The sequence below is a fragment of the Poecilia mexicana genome, unplaced genomic scaffold (genome assembly GCF_051168715.1).
Source record: "Poecilia mexicana isolate PSO_F unplaced genomic scaffold, ASM5116871v1 scaffold_21, whole genome shotgun sequence".
In the NCBI taxonomy this organism is placed as follows: Eukaryota; Metazoa; Chordata; class Actinopteri; order Cyprinodontiformes; family Poeciliidae; genus Poecilia; species Poecilia mexicana.
Window position 1 is genome coordinate 12058962 of NW_028263390.1, and position 20783 is coordinate 12079744.

At 38.8% G+C, this 20783-nt stretch overlaps 2 protein-coding genes across 2 annotated transcripts; both read left to right on the forward strand.

Annotated features, from left to right (window-relative positions):
* The first annotated feature begins 3834 nt into the window (after positions 1 to 3834).
* LOC106920017 (uncharacterized) lies at positions 3835 to 9813 on the forward strand. The gene is made up of 3 exons (XM_014990771.2): positions 3835 to 4042; positions 8209 to 8738; positions 9575 to 9813. Exons 2-3 carry the CDS (start codon positions 8215 to 8217, stop codon positions 9705 to 9707), a joined length of 657 nt encoding a protein of 218 aa, XP_014846257.2. The 5' UTR covers positions 3835 to 4042; positions 8209 to 8214; the 3' UTR covers positions 9708 to 9813.
* A 1831-nt stretch (positions 9814 to 11644) lies between these two features.
* On the forward strand, positions 11645 to 20762 carry chrna2b (cholinergic receptor, nicotinic, alpha 2b (neuronal)). Its single transcript, XM_014990770.2, has 6 exons — positions 11645 to 11726; positions 16327 to 16478; positions 16987 to 17031; positions 17147 to 17256; positions 17953 to 19120; positions 19917 to 20762. The coding sequence occupies exons 1-6, from the start codon at positions 11660 to 11662 to the stop codon at positions 20040 to 20042; spliced, it is 1668 nt and encodes a 555-aa protein (XP_014846256.1). The 5' UTR covers positions 11645 to 11659; the 3' UTR covers positions 20043 to 20762.
* The last annotated feature ends 21 nt before the right edge of the window (positions 20763 to 20783 follow it).

The window sequence follows — 20783 nt, forward strand, 5'->3', positions numbered from 1 at the left end:
GTTTAAAATGACGTTTCACCAGCAGCTCTTCATAGGTGCTAGTTATTTAAGGTCACCTTCTTGAGCCAGAGTGATTTACAAGCCACTCTTAAAATTTCACATGACACCTCCGGTGGAAGATTTATTAATTACAACACAGACTTTGACGTGTTATAAATTTTAGAGCTCAATATTATCACAATTCCCTGCCTGTTAGTCACAAAGCTGTGCAATCTGTGCAAGTTGAAGGAAAACATGGGGCAAATGGGCAAAGCAGCCTGGTTCTGGGCACTGAGAAAAGCCTCAACTGTGTTTGGGTCCCAGAGCGGATTTGCAGAGTTTATCAGCCCGAGCGCAGCGCGGGATTCATTGCTTGCACACACTGCTGCGGATAAGAAGATTGGAAGATGACGGAGTCCTTGCCTTGGTCAAGAACAGCCCTGAGGATGCACAAGGTGCTCGTCAATTAGAAAAAACGCTCACATGTTCTCTTGGTTGATATTTTCACAGTCACTGTTTGACTTGTGGTGTATTTATTGAACACTCCAGTGTATTGTTTTGATTTGAAAGTCAAAGTTTATCAGGAAACCCAAACACAGGAAAGAATTAAAGACAAAATGATTCAGAGTTGATAGTAAGACAAGAACATTGGACTCTTAACGCATTAAGATTCACTTTATCTCAACAATTATTTAGTGTTGTGGGCTCTTCTTGCTTCTTTTTTTTTTTTTTTTTTACAAAAAACAGATACTGATACTAAACATTAGACCTTTAATTTAAACCTTCTCTTCTAACAGAGTATTTTTTTAATGTATAGATAATGGACTGTGCTGTCATTTTCCCTATAAATATAATCAAAGGCTTTTCATTTCACTGCCAATATGTATCACTTATCACAAGTTGAAATGATTTTTGAGTGACTTAAAAAAAAGAAAATACATGTTTCAGTGAAGATAAATACTAAATCTCTTCCATGTGTTGCCCTCATTATGTCTTGGGTAAAAAAAAAAAAATCTTGGACCTGGTACGTGGAGGTCTACAGATGGCTGAGGACATTTAACAGTCTGACGTTTGACAAAGAACATCTGGTCTCCTGCAGAGTGAGGATAACTACTGTGTGGTTTAGGATTTATTTTTGACGTTTCGCAAACAATAACATAAAATGTATGTAACGTTCAACAGAAAGAAAGGCTGGTCAGCGTAATGTGTAGTTTATGTCTGATGAAGCTGAGTTTATGTCACATGCTGTATTTACATGTAAAAAAATAAAAAATAAAAATCCGGCCTAAGATTTAGGGCCAGTTTGTATTACCAAATTTATTTATATTTACTCTAAAGGAGAGAGGCTATCATTTCCAACTATCTTCATATTGTACAATTTTATTGGTAGAATTGCCTTTTTAATTAATTGACTTTGGTCAAGCATTTTGGGGATCCTTCCCCAAGCCTCTCTGTAAGGCTCGCTGGAATTCAGCCAAATCCCTGGCTGATGTCTAGAGATGCCATTTCCCTGTGACACCATCTGTTTTGTGAAGTGCAACAGCCCCTCCTGCATAAAAATACCCACACAACCCTCAACTTTACAGTTAGGATAGTGTTCCCAGGCTTGCTAGTTTCCTTCTTTGTCCTCCAAATGTAATATTGTCAGATAACATTCTTAAGGTCTTTGTCCATGAGTTTATTTGCTAACTGGAATCTTTGGGAATAATGGCTTCTTACTCACTGAGTGGCCCCACAGCCCAAGTCAGTACAATAATATTAGGCAGCATCTTCACTAGGTCTTCTGCTTTCATTCATGGAGTTGATGCATACATTTCATGCATTACAAATGCAAACAGTTATGATATCTAGACATGCGGTTTTTATTTGCATAATTATTATTATTTGACCACATCAACTTAGCATGTTCATTTGATCTGAAATTGTAAATTTCTCTTAATTTTTTCGTAAAGTTACACAGATACAGCCATAATATTCCAGAAGCTAAGGAAGCCATGATACTAAAATGTATGGGCTTTCTCAAATTATTTAAAGGTATAGTAACCTCAATGGAAGTAATTTTTTTCTAAGTTCTCCAACAGAAGAGACTATAAAGTCTAACACTAATACATTTCCTTTCTTATTTGACAAAAATAATCAGCGGAAAATCATACATTAAAACTCTTTTCCTACATACATAACTTCATGTAGTTTTTTTTTTTTATAGACAGCAGGTTGCAAAAAATATCTAGTTTTGAAGTGCAAGGTGGAAATCTTCAACAAAAGAACACAAGACCCCCTAATCATAAAAAAGAATATCAAAACAACAACTATTTTTATAAGCTGCCAACACAAAACCGCTCTACGTACCTGCCTCCGTTTCAGCTGCATGGCTGCTTCGTGTGGATGCCTGGTATCTGCAACCTGTGTCTGCTGCAGAAGGAGCTGAGCTGTGCAGGGTTTCTACTCTCCTCACCACTAAAACATCTTTGCATTTCCAGGTGACAAACTAACAAACACACACACACACACAAATGCATGCATGCATAAGTATGAACACATACATGTTCACACTTTATCACCCATATATAATCCAAAAGGCTGACGATCATGAATTTTATTAACACAACCTTTTTGTAGAGCAAAGTTGCCCTGGGAAATGTGCAGATTCCCAGGGCATTCTGCCTCTCAAGTCATCCTCACCTTAAATTTCTAACACATGCTGGTATATCTACCATAAAACTGCTACAGAAATTCAAGTATTGAATGCTGGTTTAATGGAATAATTGATTATGCACATCGATCTTCATGTGTTTCAGAAGCACAGCAGCAAATCTTTCCCATGCTGTTAAAAGTAGCTGCTACGTTTTGTGTTATTTCAGTGAAATGATAAGTGAATAGCTGCACAGATGGGAGTTCACCGAAAGGCAATCTACCTATGTGATAGAATCAATTTAGAAAAACAAAACAAAGATGGAAAAAAAGTTAATGGAACCATTTTATTGCAGAGGAGCAAACCAACATAAAACTTCTTCTAAACTCATAAGCTTTCCCGCCTTTCTTGTAGGATGAGCTAATAGCCACTCTTCTGAGATTAATCATGTTTTTACACCAAATCCCGTCTCTCTTGGTCACTTCCCAGAGCTCACTATCAAAGCTGAAATTAGGTATTTAGACTTTTAAGGTTTGAAACAGACACGACTCCAGTATTCTTCCTGCTTTTAACCAGTTGTTATCCAGATTCAAGATACTTTAACTCTTTAACAGAACTAAAATCATCCCTTTCTATCTCACAAACAGCACCCCGCACTCCTATTGATGCCCCCTAGTAAAGTAAGTGTATGAAAAGCTTTAAAATAATATGAGATCTCCCATTATTTACTTTATTTAGTGCATTTATGCATTTTGTGTCTTGATAAATTTCCACAAATCAGACTTTTCATGCTTCTAACACAAAACACAATGCTCTCAATATAGAACAATTAACACAATCTGGTCTTTAAACATATAGTTTAATTTTGTTTTCTGTTAACATGAACAGAAAAGTTTTTGGACCGGAGTTATGAAGGGATATAATTTGCAAGAGAATGTAAGACTTTTGAACATGCCACAAGAAACTCAGACCTGCACATAATTAGCATGGGTTTAAGGAAAAACGCCATGAAAATTTATTATGCAGATCTCTCGAAGTTTCCATTGTGCTATCAAGCCCACATCCCTACTTACCATAATCCCCATATGTGAAGTAAATTAAGGCCATTCTTTCCCCTCCCTGCTTCCAGCCTCCGTTCCCCGTTGCGGAGAAAAAAGAAATAACTCAGTTTTAGCCTTTTCTGAAAACATTCCCCTTCCTTATAAAACTCCTCCCAGCAGACATGCAGAGGCACACGGGCGACCAGGCTCTCCAGACTTACTCTAATTGCGTTTGCGCGTGTCTGCACTTTTCTTTCTCTGACATGAAGGGAAGAGCTGAGTTATTTCTTCTTTCTGCTTGTAAATGGTACTCTTGAACTTCTGAGTGGATCCGGCGGACTGAAAGAGCAGAAGTGGAAGAAACCAGAGGTGCAAAAATTACTGGAGTAAGGTAAGTCTGATGTGTGGACTGAATGAAACTTTATATAGAGAGTACACTCAGGATTTTCCCTCACGCATTCCTCTGCTAAGGTCAAGACGCTTACATCATTTGCACAAACTTATAAGATGTTAAAGTACATGCATTTTCTGGAGACACTTGAACTGATGTTGATGTTTATTCATAAATAACCACGGGAAGATACTCTACCATACTATTAACATACAATTTGGATAATAAAAAAATGTAATTTGTAATTTTAAGTAGTAATGTATTTCTGGTTTATTTGTCCTAAAACAAGTTTGATTGGGTTAAAAAACATCAAGTGTTTCCAAACTTAAGGAAACCAAAAGAATCATGAGAAAATGTGACTCCAGATGAGGGCTGAACTCAGAAAATTCAAAAATATTCTTACTGAAAATAGAGAAATGTGTATTTCTCTATTTCTCCGTGGTCTTTCTTACTATTTAACATTTAAACCCATTCACTCCTATTTGTGTTTAGCAGAAAAAAAATAGCAACTTTTTTTTTTTTTTTTGGCTACCAGAGCCTTCCTTGTCATGGTGCTGCTGAAGTAAATGTGTTTTGACAGCTGTAAAACACACCTGGTCAAGCTTTGACAAGAGAGGCCACAAAACTGAATGGCACCCACCCAACAAACGCTCAGATTTGCTCCTCAACCAGGACTGAAAGAGGAGGACGTGTGCAGCCAAGAGCATCCACATCTACATTTCAGGGATTAATAAAAAGAGATTCACCAAAAGCATCTCTGCAAATGACAGAATCATTTCATACCAATGCCTCATTTTCAGAAAAGAGATATGCCTATTCAGCTCCATTCAGGGTTTTCAACCAGATTTTCGCATACGGTATATGAAACTAACCCCACAAAACTTGTACCAGTGAATCAAGACCTGTATTGACATATGCTGAAGAGCCGCTCAGCGAGAAAAAAATAAATCAATAAAAATTGAGTGTAAAAGCCTGCTCTACCAAATATTAAGGGAACTTCTTGACTTCATAACACTTGGAAAAAATTGTTTTGATATCTGGCTAAGAGAGCTAACTCTGATACTAAAAGTTGGTGAGAAGGAAAAAGGTTTATATCTTTTTACGCAAAGCATACACACATCTGGCCTCAACAGTGCAAATCACTTGAACAACGTTTCAATTTTTTTCTCATGAACTTTTCTATTTTCATTAGAACCAAATCATTATAACTAGTTCTATTTCGGGATTTAAACACTTAATCAGACTTGCACGCTGTTGCGCTTAAAGATTAAGGTGAAGCACTAAAGGGTTTGGCAAACTCACGGCTTTCCCTTTGTCGAAACGCTTTAAGCCAAGAGAAAAGTCAACCCATAAAAGTCACTTCCCTGTGACGAATCCTTTGCAGTGGAGCCAAGAAAAATGTGACTACATACTGCAGTCCAACACAAGCACAGTTTGCACCCAACCGTCTGCATCTTAACTTTCAAGGCATTTTTCAAAGACAAAAACCACTGCTGCAAGTCTGTGATACACCGAGGAATGAGCAAAGGCGTTAGCAAAACAAATTCACGTCTTTCCCGAACAGACGAATTACATTTTTATCTTACTACCTTCAGTCATAAGACCAGTGTTGTCACTGCGGACCAACAGGGATTTATTTTAGTGGTGCTGAAACAAGCGTGGTCAAAAGTTTTGTAGGAATAAAAAGGTTTTGCATCACCACAATTATGGAACATAAAGTAAAGTCACTTTGTGACAGGTTTCCCATTTAATTTATAAATAAATGTGCCATTTTTCTGTTTGTAGTCAGCTAATTGGTTTTAATACTCAAAATAACAAAAGTCTATGCAGGCTGGATAAAATAATTGCAGAAGCAGATGTAACGCAATGCCGTCATCGACTTGGAACACATCTGGAAATCTTATTAAATTTGCCTTTATTTTACATGTCAGGTCATCCCAACTGTAACCATACACTCACACGCAAAAACGCATTACTACGATATCAGGATGTAAACCTCATTGTCCCAAAGTAATCCTATTTGAACATATTTCCACGAAAACCACTGCAACTTAATTGAAGTAGCCACTGAAACGCAGAGGGAACCCTCTCGGTTGTTTTATGGGTAACTGGGTGTCTTCCCACACCACAAGTTGCCTTAAAATAGGCAAAATATTTTATTATGTTTGTTTCAGCAGATTTCAGAACAAGACGTACTGAAAAATAATAACTAGCCAGACTTTCCTCTCAGCTTTGAGGAGTTTAAAAGGTTTTGTGCCAAATCTGAATGCGATCTGACAGCAGAAATATCTCTGCCATGCAGTTTATGGTGGATGCCTTTAAATTAAATTAAAATTTTCCATTTCCAGATGCGGAAGCGTGAAACCTAGACAGCCACGTAAGTTCCTCAAAAACTGTAGTTTGAAAAAAACAACCCAGATTGTTTCTTTTTGTGCCCAGAAAGACAAAAAGACGACCTGAACGTCAGCATTCACAAGAAAGATCCTTAGAAAACCACTGGAAACAACAGAAACTCTACTGTAAGGAGAAGTTTCAGCTTTCACAGCCTTGGCGTGACACGAGTCACCACACAGTCTAGCCACAGAATGTGAAAAGCTTATTACTACTCCACAGCTGAGGCGGCACAGTTTTGTGCAATAACTTTTTATAAAACAATGACATAAATCCACTGAAAGATTAAATTTAACCCATTTTACTTCTCACAACAGACATAGAGGGACATGATAACTGCTGATGCATCCATTTACAGTAAAACTATAATCTGCAGAGGAATCCAAAATACATTTGAGATTTCATACACGTATTTTGAAGGGGCTGCACGGTGGTGCAGTTGTTAGAACTGCTGCTGTGCAGGAAAAAAAAATAGATACTTGTCTTTATTCCAGATCTTTCTGCATGGAGTTTGTATTTTCCTACAATGGGTAATCTGGCTAGTTCCCACAGTCCAAATGTACAGGTTAAATGGGCTTAGCAGCAAGTGTGTTTGTTCATGGCTGTTTGTCCTTTGTCTTTGGGTTACCATGTGATGGAGTCACTGCATGTCCAGGGTGTATCCATGACTCTAACCCAGTGACTATTGTAGACAGACACCAGACTCCATGTGACCATGCATGGATAGGCGAGTATAGTCAATGAGACTTTATACTATTGAATAAAATAGTGTGCAGTTGTGAAGAGGAAGGGAAATTGTTGCACACGTGTGTATTTAGTCTGAACTGACAATGAAGCTTAACCCTCTGCTGCAGTGACAGCTGGAAGGATTTTGTGATATTCCTCTACCAGCTCTGCACATTCAGAGACCTCTTTGTAAAAAAAAAAAAAAGAAAACGAAAAGAGAGAAAGATTGTTTGTGCAGATAAAACTACTTGTATAGTAAACTGAATTTAATTGGTAGATGGACAGATTTACTTACCTGTAAGTATTTCTATTAAACAGAAGTCACTCAGATAGCAGCAACCTGTATGTAGCAAAATAAGACATATTGTGTGTATAATATTTTATAATCTGCATGTGGCATTTAACAAAAGTTCAACTGAAAGAAGGTTGCCTGATAAATTGTACGTAGAAAAATATGATTGCTGCTAAAATATGCAGTGTGACATTCAGGGAGTCAGATTTATGAACCTCGTAAGTATCAGAGAAGAGTCACAGCCACGTTTAATTCTCAGCTGGATAAATAAGATGAACATTTCTGGAAATATTTCAATATCATTACGTCTTGAGGAAGCGATTTTGAACAAACATTATTGCCATTTGCACAGAGCTGAAGATACAAAAAGGGGAACTGAAAACATAAAAATCGGAGTACAAGCTCTGCTGATGGACCAGATGTAAAGTGTAGCGCGCTTAAAAGTGACAGCTGAAAGAAACGACAAAAACATCACAGCTACTTTATATTTCCAAGATGTTTCCAGACATAAATTCATCTTATTTACAGAGCTTTTCAAAAGTGCCGTTACCTCCTTGAAATGAACAAACGTCACTCTTGCATCTCCTCGGCATACTGGATGTTCGTGCAGTTCAGGTGGTCATCCATCTGAAAGTTGCAAAATTAAGCTTTAACAGCATACCTTGAACCCAAACCATATCCTCTAATCGTCTTGCAAAACTCAGAAATCTTCACATCTTTTCATGAAATTCACAATCATTCACCTTTATCTGCTCAGGCTACCATGTGGCAGCTTTGGATGAAGCTCATCTTGGCCTGGATCTCCCTGGCAACCCCGATATTTGGCCAAAGTGGAGATGGCGACTGGGGTTCAGGCTTTGACATCCTCCCTGCCTCGACGGCCACCAATGACACATTGGAGGCCGTTGGTGACGAGCCTGCGAGTGCGAAAAACAACCATCTCTTAATCCCGTCGTTGTCCTCCCCCTCGCTCCAATCTGAACCCCAACCAGATAAGTGCTCTGTCCACTTCAGCACTAAAGCCGAAACTGTTTCAGCTCGAAAGCTGAAGGCCCGGCGAGAGGAGCTGGACTACCTGCGGACGATTCAACGTGCCAACAAGGCAGTGGTGGAGAACCTGGCGCAGTTTGTGGGGGCAGAGCTGGGGGATCAGAAATATGAAGATGTGATTAAAGAAAACATCATCAGCATCCAGGAGGACCATAAAGGCTGTAGTGAGGATTTAGAGAAAGCTGAGGAAGATTTGAGAAAGCAGCTGGAGGGAGATGGCTTCGCTGGGATGGAGAAGTGAGTATTGGTTAAAGTTACAGTCTGACAATGAAAAGAGGAGAATATTTAGCATTTCATAAAACATCAAGTGAGTGTATTATTTTTACTACAAACATCTATCTGTGTCAAAGAGGTATGTAGAAATCCATTGGACCGATGAATCTTGCTGCTGTACACAGACATTTTTAACCATTGGATAGACCGTCCGTCTGACAGACAACACTTTGCCCGAACTGAGTCATCGACGGGACAAAAAATGCAGCAGAAAGACTGAAAATTAAAAATATTTAAGGTGTTTGTAAATGGCCTAATTAAAGTTCAGTGCTTCATCAAAAAGAGATGCTGTGTTGGGACTATAAGAGAGCTGATCAGAAGCAGTTGTCTATAAACCTCAATATGCTTAACCAAGATGAGTGTGCAAGACATTTCTCCCCAAAAATATGGAAGACTGATAGTCAGGTTTAAACAAAAAAAAAACAATAAATATGTCAGGTCTGAAAATTTATTTCTACAATTAACAGAATAATTTGGTGAGCTTAATTTATCCCACACAGATGATGATCTGTCATAGATCAAGACTGTTTTTTATGTGTGTGTACTTGATATTAGATTTGGATCACGTTTAAAGCCTCCAAACACATCGTAAAATGTAAAACAAGTTGCACTTTTTTTCAACATGGCTATCATTTTCTGAGTCTGTCTTTTCCATTACGAAAACGTCAATCATAATTTACCCCCAGGGTAATGAACAGTAGGTCAAGAGGCATTTCTTCATTTGCCTTTTCTGTTCTCATCTTTCCTCCTGAAGCCTGTTTTCTTTTCTTTTCTTTTTTTTCCCCCAAATTCTGGCGCAGAGTAAGAGAAGAGTCTGTGATCTTTGAAGAGATGCTTCGCGCTGCAGCGGACATCGCCAGCAGGTTGGAGAGGTCGTCCCAAGCCCTGCATGTTTCATTTACACGGCAGCTGAAAGACATTGTGAGAAATTGATGAACGGAGTTTCGAAACTGTTCAGGCGTCAGTTTCCAGTTGCAAAATAATAAATATGTGAATAAAGGCTGGCAAACTGTTATGTGCCAAGATCTACAGTCCTAAATATTTTGTGTGTCTTTGTTACTGAGATGCAACGATGTCTCGTTGAACTGTTAGCAGGAAAGAAAATGCTGAAGAAAATGCTGCAAGTTGGGAAATGATGGTTTAAACAAATCACCCCTCATGGGGTAAGTCATAAAAGGTAGACTTGTTAAATATTATCTTTAATTCAGGAATTGTTTATGAAATAAATGGAAACAATCAGTGGAGCCAAGTCTAATATTTATAAAGCAAACTAGAAGAGTCTTTCGGAAAGCCTGCGTAACGACACAATAAGCATTTAGAATGAGAAGACTGTTCATCTATTATGTATTTTCAACATTTAAAAAGTAAACTACACTCGCTTGATAGTTTATTAGGTCCAATTTGCCAAGGCCAAATTGGACAAACACCAGTTGAGGAGATTTATGACAGACTGTATTTTTCTGCTGGAAAATCCTGTGATGGTCTGCAGACCTTTCTATACAGACTTTGGCCTCTCGCCCAACTTACAACTACAGAAAGAAAAACCACAAACTAATTAAATGGAACTTTATCATAAATGAAAAAAATATATAACTTGTTTCCTTTTGTTTTACAAGTATGAATCTAGAAAGTGTGGCATACATTTGTTGAAGAAGAAAGTTGCTCTGGTCAGATGAAACCAAAATCAAGATATTTGACTCTACAAAATGCTATTAGATCACCCACGTTTTAATAGTGAAACTTGGTGGCGCCAGGTGTCATTCGTGCTGCGAGGATGTGTTTCTTCAGCAGAAGAGGCGAACTGATTAGAGCTGATGGGAGAATAATGTAGTTAAACACAGGGCAAATTGGAAAGAAAATCTGTTAGAGGCTGCAAAAGTCTTGAGAGTAGGGCGAATGATTATCTTCAGGATTATTCATCCTGAGCATACAAAGCTACAATGTAATAGTTTTTAGGTCAAAGCGTATTTGTATTTTTTTTAAATGGTGTAACTCAGATCTACATCTGATTAATCTTTCAAATTGTTTTGCCCTGGGAGAACCGATTGAGTCTCAGAAGGACTACGTTGTTAATTTAACAGTGTTTGTTCCAATAAAATCATTTTTTTCATTATTCAGTGATATTACGCAGCTTCTGTGTTCACCGTCACGTTTGGAAAACTTAAAACATCTCCAAGTATATTTATTCACTTAGCCTGCCCTCTAGCTGCTTTCCACTGAAATATCCCAGTTGAGCTGATTCCTGGAGTGAAAAAACGCTTCAGAGAATGGCGCAAATAAAACACTTTCTTATGTGCTTAGATGTAAATGTGGTATTTCAGTTGCCTTTACATCTAAGGTTTATGCCAATCGGAGTGAGAAAGAGAAAGAGGGAGAGAAACAAAGAGAGAGATGAGGAGGAAGAGAAATAGGAGGAGGGACTGCCAGAGGTGTCCTACCAGATACAGGCGCATGTTCCCTGCTAGTTGGCTCTACCGCTCTCCAGATCAAAATCATTAGAAATAGCAAGAGGATAACAGCTTGGCAACGTGCGTAAAAAATGCGCAATGGTTTGGATTTGGCACCCGCGCAAGCCTGGACAACATATTCCTACACTTTTTGTTACTAAAATAGCAGATTTAATCCACAACAGAAGCACATTTCAGTGGTGACCGAAGAGACATTTACCAATGCTGAACGGCGGTACAGTAGTTGGTAGGAGCACTTTTCCACTCTCTCCTCTCCCTCTGATGTAGCAGCAGTTGTTGTGCAGTTTTTTTCCGGATATGCCTCCCAGCTGCGAAGATGACACATGCTTCTCTCACGGAGAAGACTCTGACGGATCGTCCCCGCTGCGCTTTACTCTCTGATCAAGTTGGACTTATTTTTTTCTAACAGAGCGCAAAATGATTCACAACCACCTGTTCCTGAAAGGGACCATGGTCGTCTGGACGCTACTTCTGGGTCAGACAGGTAAGAGTTTTTTTTTTTTTTTCTGTTTTTTTTTCCTGAACTGCAACTGAGCAGGAATTTAATACACAGACCTGCTGAAAAAATATATATATTTAAGAACCAAAACCTGTGAATTGCAATAACAATCACTTACATTATTTTTCGATAAAAGCCCTTCATTTATTCTGACGTCCATCTCTAGACTCAGTAAAAAGCAATGAAATAACTGCGTTCTTTTCTTAAGTATCCCAACCTAGGGATATCCTGATACCAACCCCCTCGCCCCCCTTGATGCAATATGAAAGCATTTGAGTCTCAAGATACTTACTTGTAGGTTTAACTGCACACTTGGACAGACAGCACTATAATCAAAATCCTCCAAGTTAAGAATTTGTCATGTAGTTCCAAGTCCCCCTCTATGGTAAAGCGTGTGTGTTGTGTGTTATGCATGTTTTATTTATTTATTTATTTTTTTTGCACTATTTTGTTTTTGTCAATGACATGATCTTAGTTAGTACCTTAGATAGTGCAGTCGCATTATGAAATTCCAATGTAAGTTGTTTTTATTGGTTTTCTTGTTTTCTTTTTTCAACAGGTGAAGATGTAAATTATTACATTGTTTTGTCTTTTTTTTTTTTTTGTATGGTCCATTTCTAAATCTGGAGAACCTGCCCTTTCAGGGTCCATGCACCTTTTAGTCACAGCTGTATTGTGGCACCACTTGATGTAAAACAAAACATCAGGTCAACAACAGGGAATGGGAGTTAAGTCCTACACACTGCTAATACCAAATGCTTTCATTAGGATTTGATACTTGAGATCATCTTTGGATTAAAATCAACTGCCTTACTAACCTTCACATACATTTCTCCAATTGCAACTGTTTGTTTTCTGTAAGTCAGACATGTTTGCAGCCACAGCCAGAGAAAATGTTATGGCCTCCAGAAGCCATAAGTCCATAGTGCAGATTTTTTGTTCATTAAAACAAATGCTGGTATCTTTTATTTGTTCCTTATGTTTCACTTTATTAATTCTTCTGTATTTTGTAATTTAACAAACACCCAATTTATTCTCTTAATCCTGTTTTATACCATCCACCTGATACAAACTGGCACTTTTATATAATAAAATTACTTGCATTGTGGCCTTTCTAAAGTCATTAAACACACATACATCTTGTAATGTTTCCATATGTGCAAAAATGGCTAATCTACAACTGATCCCATTCAGATTTTTTAAATAAAGAGGTGGATTAGATATGCACAACCATTGAAGGAAATGTATTTTATGAAAATGTTATGCTTTTACAGATATCTGTAGAAACTTTCTCTGTTAAAGGAGATTGACAGCAAAGGAAAAACGTGTGCTCTTTTTTGCACCAATTTAAACCATGAATCAATTGTTCACTCAAATGCAGAAACAAGTCATTAGCAGACTTTCTCAACAGATGCCTGAAAAAAACAAACATTTCAAGTCTGCATCTCCCTGCCCCATGTTTCCTTTTTCACTTCTGCAGTAAAAAAAAAAAAAAGTAGACACACGATCTAGAGATGGTTCATTTGCCACCAAGCCAAAGATCAGCTCTTTGACTTGACGCCTTGCAGTTTTCTTGTCCAGAAAATGTTCCACGTTGTTCCCCTCCATACTCTTTGCTAAAAGCACTTGACAGTCCAATTTCACCAAGAGTGCCTCTGGCCAAGGAAGCTGCTGACTCGATCCTCCAAACGGGTCAGTGTTTTATAGACCTGGCCGAGGGGCCTGGCTGGCCTCCAGTCTTCTAAGCCCAGTTTGCTGGATTTTGAAGGTGTCATCTCATTTCAAGACTCCACTGCCAGGAGGTTCTTTGATGAATGGTACCCAGGAGCCTTTTTTGTTTAGCCCCACACATCTGGTTGCTCCCAGAGGCACGGGAAATGGACGCATCTCACCAGCCCTGTCAAGAGACCAGACAGGAAGCCTCAGCTGCAACCTCATTGGTCAGATTAGAATAAACAAATGAAGGTAGGAGATGAATCCAGGTGTCCACTTTGAAACCCATCATATGGCAAAGATAATGTCTGAAAAAAACAATGCTGAAAATAGTATTTTAAAACATTAAATACTTACTGTGAAACAGCACTGTGTTGTTTAAAGTCCATCCAAGATGTCAGCTCTAGCACTAAATCTCTGCATCAGATTTACATGTAGCCACAGGTCTTTACAGCATTGACCGTGCAGAGGGTTGACCTGCACTAACACTTTGTAGAAATGTCCTTAATGGAACCAAAAATGTGTGGATCAAACTTGTTGATCCATAATGGTGACACGCTCCACCGAGTTGCAAAGCCCTCTGCACTATGAGAGAAAACTGCAAACACAGCAGGACCTTGTTTAAACCTTAATGTCACCGTAACAGATTACATGTGGATGTGCCTGATTTTAGTAAGATTTTGAAAAAAAAGATTTTTGAAGGAAAGAAAGAACAAAAGAGAGAAAAGTACTTCTTTCTTTCTTGAAAGTTAAAATATTTAATATAACAAAATTAAAAAGGTATTTTCCTTTATGCCAAATCTTACCTGAATCAGGAACACAAAGAAAGCAAGGCACAGAAAGGACACATCACCATTTTGGGCAGTGAAATATAATGAGTTATGGTGCATGACCCATTGTAAAATGTCACACTGTCAGTTTAACGCTTTTGTTTTAGAGCTAATAAAATAAATGAGGACTTTAACGGTCTTCAGTTGGTAGCTTTTGACATTTTTTGCAAATTAAGGGCTGCTGTTACTCCTCCTAAAGTAATCAACTAGAATAAAAATAAAAGTATAGCACCAGGTCTTACGCACACTAATGGTCATTGCAATATTCCCAGAGTTGCACATTTTAATCCTTTCCAATATAGGGCACATCAGATACATCAAAGCCCTTTTTTTGAAATCTGCTTTTTTTTTTATGCACAAGTTGTGACACCAAAAGAGCAGACATGGTTAAAAACACGCAGTTAAAAATAAATCATTTATCCAACACTTAAGAAAAAGAAAATATCCAGGTCCAGTGCACTGAAAAGTATCCATACCTCAAGACAAGACATGGGTGGACTCATTCTAGTTATTTGCTTACAGGACATCCAGAAAAGTGGAAGAACTCACAGGGAGCAACAAATAACTAGAATACGCAGTAACTGTTACTGTCAGGACGAAAACAGGCGATGAAAAGCAGGCAGTGATGAATGGACATGGATGAACAGAGCGTCTGGCAGGAAGGTGATGAAACTGACAGACTTAACTACTGGGAGAGTTAATGAGCGGCATGAGAACCAGGAGTGACTAATCGGGGGAATGTGATGCAGTTGGAGAAAAAGCAGAGCAGGAAAATCAAGACAGAGTGACTAATAAACCCATAGTGAACACAGATGAAGCTGAAAAAGGTCATAAAATGAAAGACCCAGGGCAGGGAATTGAACCCAGAACCTTCTTGCTGCATGGGAACAGCTCTGCCAACTGCACCACGGTGCAGCCCCATTAGAAACATAATAAAGCTAAAATAATTAAGAGGACTAGACACAAGCAATAAACCTGATAAACTACTGAGACCACTAAGAAAAAACAGGACCAAATAAAACAGAAACACAGCTGATCTAATGAACGACAAGAAAGAAGGGACAATGAAATAACCAAACCCAAAACCAGCTCAAACTACCTGGGATCCTGCTCACCTTTTTCAGTATTAACTAAACTGAATGAAAATGAAATCCAGTTGAATAAGTCAATATTATCATGTTTTTTTTAAATATGACTGGTAAACTTAGGCTATGACAGAGACTTTTTTGATGCTCTTAGTCAAAATATCAATGAAAAAAGCTAGTGCACATACATTTGCAAATAGGCCAAAACTCTACACTTTGATTTCATCTGACCCAAGCACCTTCATTCTCATGTTTGCTGTGCCTCTTTCATGGGTATTTCAAAACTGCAAATGGGACTTCTTCTCGCTTTCTTTCTAGAAAGTGTTGATTCTTGCCACTGTTTTAAGCTCCAGATGTGTGAAGTGCATTAAGAGTAGCTGTTCTGTCAACAGACACTCCCACCTGACACGCGGCTCTGTCCAGCTCCTTCAGATTTTTCTTGTCTTGTCTGCTGCTATACATAATGCTCTCATAGCCTGTACTTCCAGTTAGTTTGCATTTGTTCTGCAATCTCTTTCGACTTTCAGATTATTCTCTGAAAGGTGCTCAAAGCCTGGGATTTTATTCAATAACCTAATTTTGCGTAAAATGTCTTTAAAACTTTATCTGTCTTCTGTGCTCCTTGGCTCTCTTGATGCTGACAGTCTGTAATGTTCTCTAACAAGACATCTGGATTTAAACTGAGATTAAATCTCACACACGTGAACTCTAGCTAGACTTCTGCCATGAAACACCTCCATGTTTCCAGCTCCTGCTCTTTCCTTCACAAGCCACAACATGATGCCATGTTTGCATAAATTAAACATTATTAAATAAAAGAGTGTAAATGATCAGATTTACTTGAAGACACTTAACAGCATGAAATCAGAGATCCAACGTAATCATCTAAATTAATTATGTGTTTGTAAAATTCTAATAAAGAGTATTTTGAATAAATAAACATCTTATTTTCCACAGCTGTTGGTCATGTCAAGACCCATTCACATGCCGAAGATGAACTCTTCAAGACGCTGTTCTCTGGTTACAACAAGTGGTCAAGACCTGTCCCAAACATCTCTGATGTGGTTATAGTCAAGTTTGGACTGTCCATAGCCCAGCTCATTGATGTGGTGAGTTATATGAAAGGATTGTAATTGTGGTTGCAAAAGGATTCAAGCTAAATACTTTTGTCGATATTCAATATTTCTGAATCTAGCATAGGATTTGAAGTATCTCAGTGTCATTTTCATCAGTGATTACAGGATCTGGTGAGGGAAGAACTGATGTATCGTCTGTGTGTTTTCAGTAATGCTTGTGCTGCTTGGTCATTTGATGATAAAGAACTGGTCCAAAGGCAAAACTAGTATCGGAAAACTGGTTGTAAAACTGTTTAGATCTAACCTCAGATCTAACATGAACACCAAATAGAAGAATGAATGTGAAAGAAATTCATGCCAAAAACGCTGGATATGTACAAAACACAAGATCTTTGTTCCAGCACTTGTAGTCATAATATTCGACCAAATGGACCAGATCTCGTGTGTGTTTCATTTAGATTACAAAAATGTTACTCTACACATGTATCTTTAAGTACTTCAGTTCGTTTGTTCTTTGATCTCTGCTGTGTCTCCCATTCAGGATGAGAAAAACCAAATGATGACAACTAACGTGTGGTTAAAGCAGGTTAGAAAACCTGTTTCTACAGTCAAATTTTTAAAGAATTGTTTCTGCCTTAAATGGCAAAATCTTGAGGGATAAAAACTCAAGGATAACACTGATCTCTGTTTGACTCTCCCAGGAGTGGAATGACTACAAACTTCGCTGGAGACCGTCTGACTATGACAACGTAACGTCCATCAGAGTCCCATCGGAGCTCATATGGGTCCCAGATATAGTTCTCTATAACAAGTGAGTTAATAGTTTTGTTTTTTGTTTTTTTTTCGTTAAGATTTTTTATTTGTGATTGTTGTTTTTGATCAAATATCATCCAGTTATATACATTATAACTGGATGTTACAAGTAACATCCAGTTATAATGTATATTGTCAAAAAGTAAAAAAGTGTGGAGATCATTCAGGTGGCTATTCAAACTGCTTGCTTTAAAAATGAAATACATATTTTTATTGTATCTTGAAAGACTCGATGACAAATTTATAGGTTTATGATATGTGTACAGTGCCATCTAGTGGTATAATAAATTGATTACTGTTTACGTGTTTACCTGAGCTCCTTGTTTAGCATGTTGGTGAAGCTTACTCATTTTAAAAAGAAGGCAGCCTTCATCAATGCAATATCGCCATGTGAAATCAGCCTTCAGACTCAAGTCCCAGCACCTAAAGTCATCTCACTCAGATTAAAATCAAGCAGGTTGATGATGGAGTTCTGCTCCGATGAGTCTGTTTAATCACAGTCTGTCAGTGAAATTAAACTGATGAAATGATAGCGGCTCTTCAACAGAAGCTATTATAGCGATTAAGATAATGAACGGGGTTTAAAATGAGTTACATTTTTTCACCATGTCATTTTTGTATGTGCCTAAACTTTGCTTCCCTCTAAGCCACGGCAGCGTTGAGTTTGCTTTCGCAACTTCTTTTTATATTCTAGTGCTGACGGCGAGTTTGCTGTGACCCACATGACCAAAGCTCACCTGTTCCATACTGGTAAAGTGCGCTGGGTCCCGCCTGCCATCTACAAAAGCTCCTGCAGTATCGACGTCACCTTCTTCCCCTTCGACCAGCAGAACTGCAAAATGAAATTCGGCTCCTGGACCTACGACAAAGCCAAGATCGACCTGGAGCGGATAGAAAACACCGTGGATCTCAACAACTACTGGGAGAGCGGGGAGTGGGCCATCATCAACGCTGTGGGAACATACAACACAAAGAAATACGACTGTTGCCATGAGATCTACCCAGACATCACCTACTTCTTCATCATCCGAAGGCTTCCTTTATTTTACACAATCAACCTCATCATTCCCTGCTTGCTGATCTCATGCCTCACTGTCTTAGTTTTCTACCTGCCCTCAGACTGCGGTGAGAAGATCACTCTTTGTATCTCGGTCCTTTTGTCCCTCACCGTGTTCCTCCTGCTCATAACGGAGATCATACCCTCCACGTCTCTCGTCATTCCTCTCATCGGCGAGTACCTCCTCTTCACGATGATCTTCGTCACCCTGTCCATTGTCATCACGGTGTTTGTGCTAAACGTGCACCATCGCTCACCCAGCACTCACAAGATGCCCCGCTGGGTCCACTCCGTGTTCCTGGACCTGATCCCACGCTGGCTGTTCATGCGCAGGCCGGCGCCTGACGGCCGGCGCCGCAGGCTGCTGCTACTCCAGCAGCAAATAGCAGCAGAGAGGCGGCAAGTGCAGATAGCGGGGTATGAATCAAGCCACTGCATCAGCACCTCTTATACCTGGATGAGAGACGGGAGCACTCTGGAAAACTCGGAGAGAAGCTGCTGCGAGGACTTGGAGCTTGGAACGCTGACGTCATATTTCTCCTTCCGGCCCCCCTCACCGAGACCTCCGGGGTTGACTCCTCCGCTGCAACAGAAGAAAACCCAGAGCAACCAAAACTTGCAAGATGGTGGTGCAGGATTAAACAGACAGTCGTCTGGAGCCAGGTTTAACTCCCCGCAGCAGCCTCCTAAAGGGGACAGCTCAGGGTTAGAGTCACCTTTCATACTTTCACCAAGTGTAATACGGGCGTTACAAGGGGTTCACTACATAGCAGACCATCTGAGAGCTGAAGATGCAGATTTCAGTGTGAGTATTGCTTATCGTAACTACCGCAGTACTACTATTTCCCTGCTAAAGAAAACAAGCTAAGACATAAAAATAAGATATGATTTACCAGCCGATGAGAAAGTAAAAAGTAAACAATGACTGGACATGGGGCCTGTCAATGAGAATTTAAAGAGTCTGTTAGGAAAGTCGTTAAATGTTTGTGAAAGGGCAGATTTGATTCGTTCTCTGCTCCACAATACTGGGAATTGAGATTAGATTGGGTTGGTTAAACTAATCTCAAAGATTACGCTGAGGATTCACAAAAAAAAAAATTCAAGGAATTTTTTTGATAACTAACAAATGGATGAAAATCAGATCCATAAGACAGCTAGAAAAATAGTCAATTGAAGAACAGAAGTAACTTGTTGTTTTAGGTTTACTAAGGTAAATAGATCGTTTTTTGGCAAAAATTCACTTCAGAGACATTTATTCTTGGGTTCTTGAGCTAGTAGTCTGCTTTTAATGTACCTAAAGTCGTGTTAAAACTCCAGCTGAGAGTCAATATCAGGAGTTCCAGAGAAAAGGATCTTGTGAGATGATTGATGCTGACAATTTTCAGTAAATCACTTTGCTGGAAGGGAATAGTGAGGAGGTGTCTCTAAAACCGACAGCGTAGTCCTCCAGAATATATTGCAGCGCTGGTGTCCTAAAGCAGTAAATTAAAAATCTAGTTCATAAGCAAAATACATTTATCTCAGAAGATTGCTGTCTTCGGTTAGGCATGTTTTTTTTTTTATTCCATTAAATTTTCTCTCCTTCGTTGTTTTTTCCACAGGTGAAGGAGGACTGGAAGTATGTTGCCATGGTCATTGATCGGATCTTCCTATGGATGTTCATTATTGTGTGCCTGCTTGGCACAATAGGCCTCTTCCTACCCCCCTGGTTGGCTGGGATGATTTAGGTTTTGTGAGGAAAGATTAAAAAATAAAATCTGTAGCTGGACTCTGATTTATTGTTGATGTTATTTTGTTTTAATAGCACAACTTCTGTGGGCTCAAAAGTCACCTACTAAAAAACAAAGACGTTGACTTTTTATTTATTTACATGGACTTCAGTAATACTGCATCAGGGTTGACAGCAGAATGCTAACATTTACAAGTCTGTTCAGAAATAAACATGAATGCTTACATTAAATTAGTAGTGAGATCTATTAACTTGTTAATGACGTGAAATTATGCAACAATGTCAGCCTGAACACTTTTGTATGTGAGCCAGTGGGGTGTCAGTGAAACACTAATTTCTGTGACTCAACTTCTATTGGAACCTCAGTTACTCAAATGATCAATGTTATCACCATTGCAGTTATAAGGTATCGGACCCTGTTTTCATGTTTTCTTTTTAACCATTTAGTTCCCGTCATGTTATCTCTCTCATATTTCTCTGGTTTACATCCTTCCCCTCTGTTTACTTTTTTGTTTGTTTTCCCTTAGCCATCATTTACTTCAGCTCCTCTGTGAGGAACATGTACACAAGCGTGATTGACATTGATAAGACATTCTTCCTTGATCTGACCAGTTGTTTCTGAAGTGGGAGCGGTGTATTTCAGCAGCAGGACGAGTAAGAGGAGCTCATTTTTTCCCCGTAGATTATCTATCCACTTTCTTTTTTTTTTTATTTTACTCTTTTGTTCTGTGTCCTCAAA

What these genes read in the sequence shown, in the direction of transcription:
- LOC106920017 (XM_014990771.2), top strand. Translation starts at nt 8,215, where the DNA reads ATGTGGCAGCTTTGGATGAAGCTCATCTTGGCCTGGATCTCCCTGGCA. An exon ending in GGCTTCGCTGGGATGGAGAA is followed by an intron (nt 8,739 to 9,574) that starts GTGAGTATTGGT and finishes ATTCTGGCGCAG; the next exon opens with AGTAAGAGAAGAGTCTGTGA.
- chrna2b (XM_014990770.2), top strand. Translation starts at nt 11,660, where the DNA reads ATGATTCACAACCACCTGTTCCTGAAAGGGACCATGGTCGTCTGGACG. An exon ending in TAGCCCAGCTCATTGATGTG is followed by an intron (nt 16,479 to 16,986) that starts GTGAGTTATATG and finishes TCTCCCATTCAG; the next exon opens with GATGAGAAAAACCAAATGAT. An exon ending in GATATAGTTCTCTATAACAA is followed by an intron (nt 17,257 to 17,952) that starts GTGAGTTAATAG and finishes TTTATATTCTAG; the next exon opens with TGCTGACGGCGAGTTTGCTG.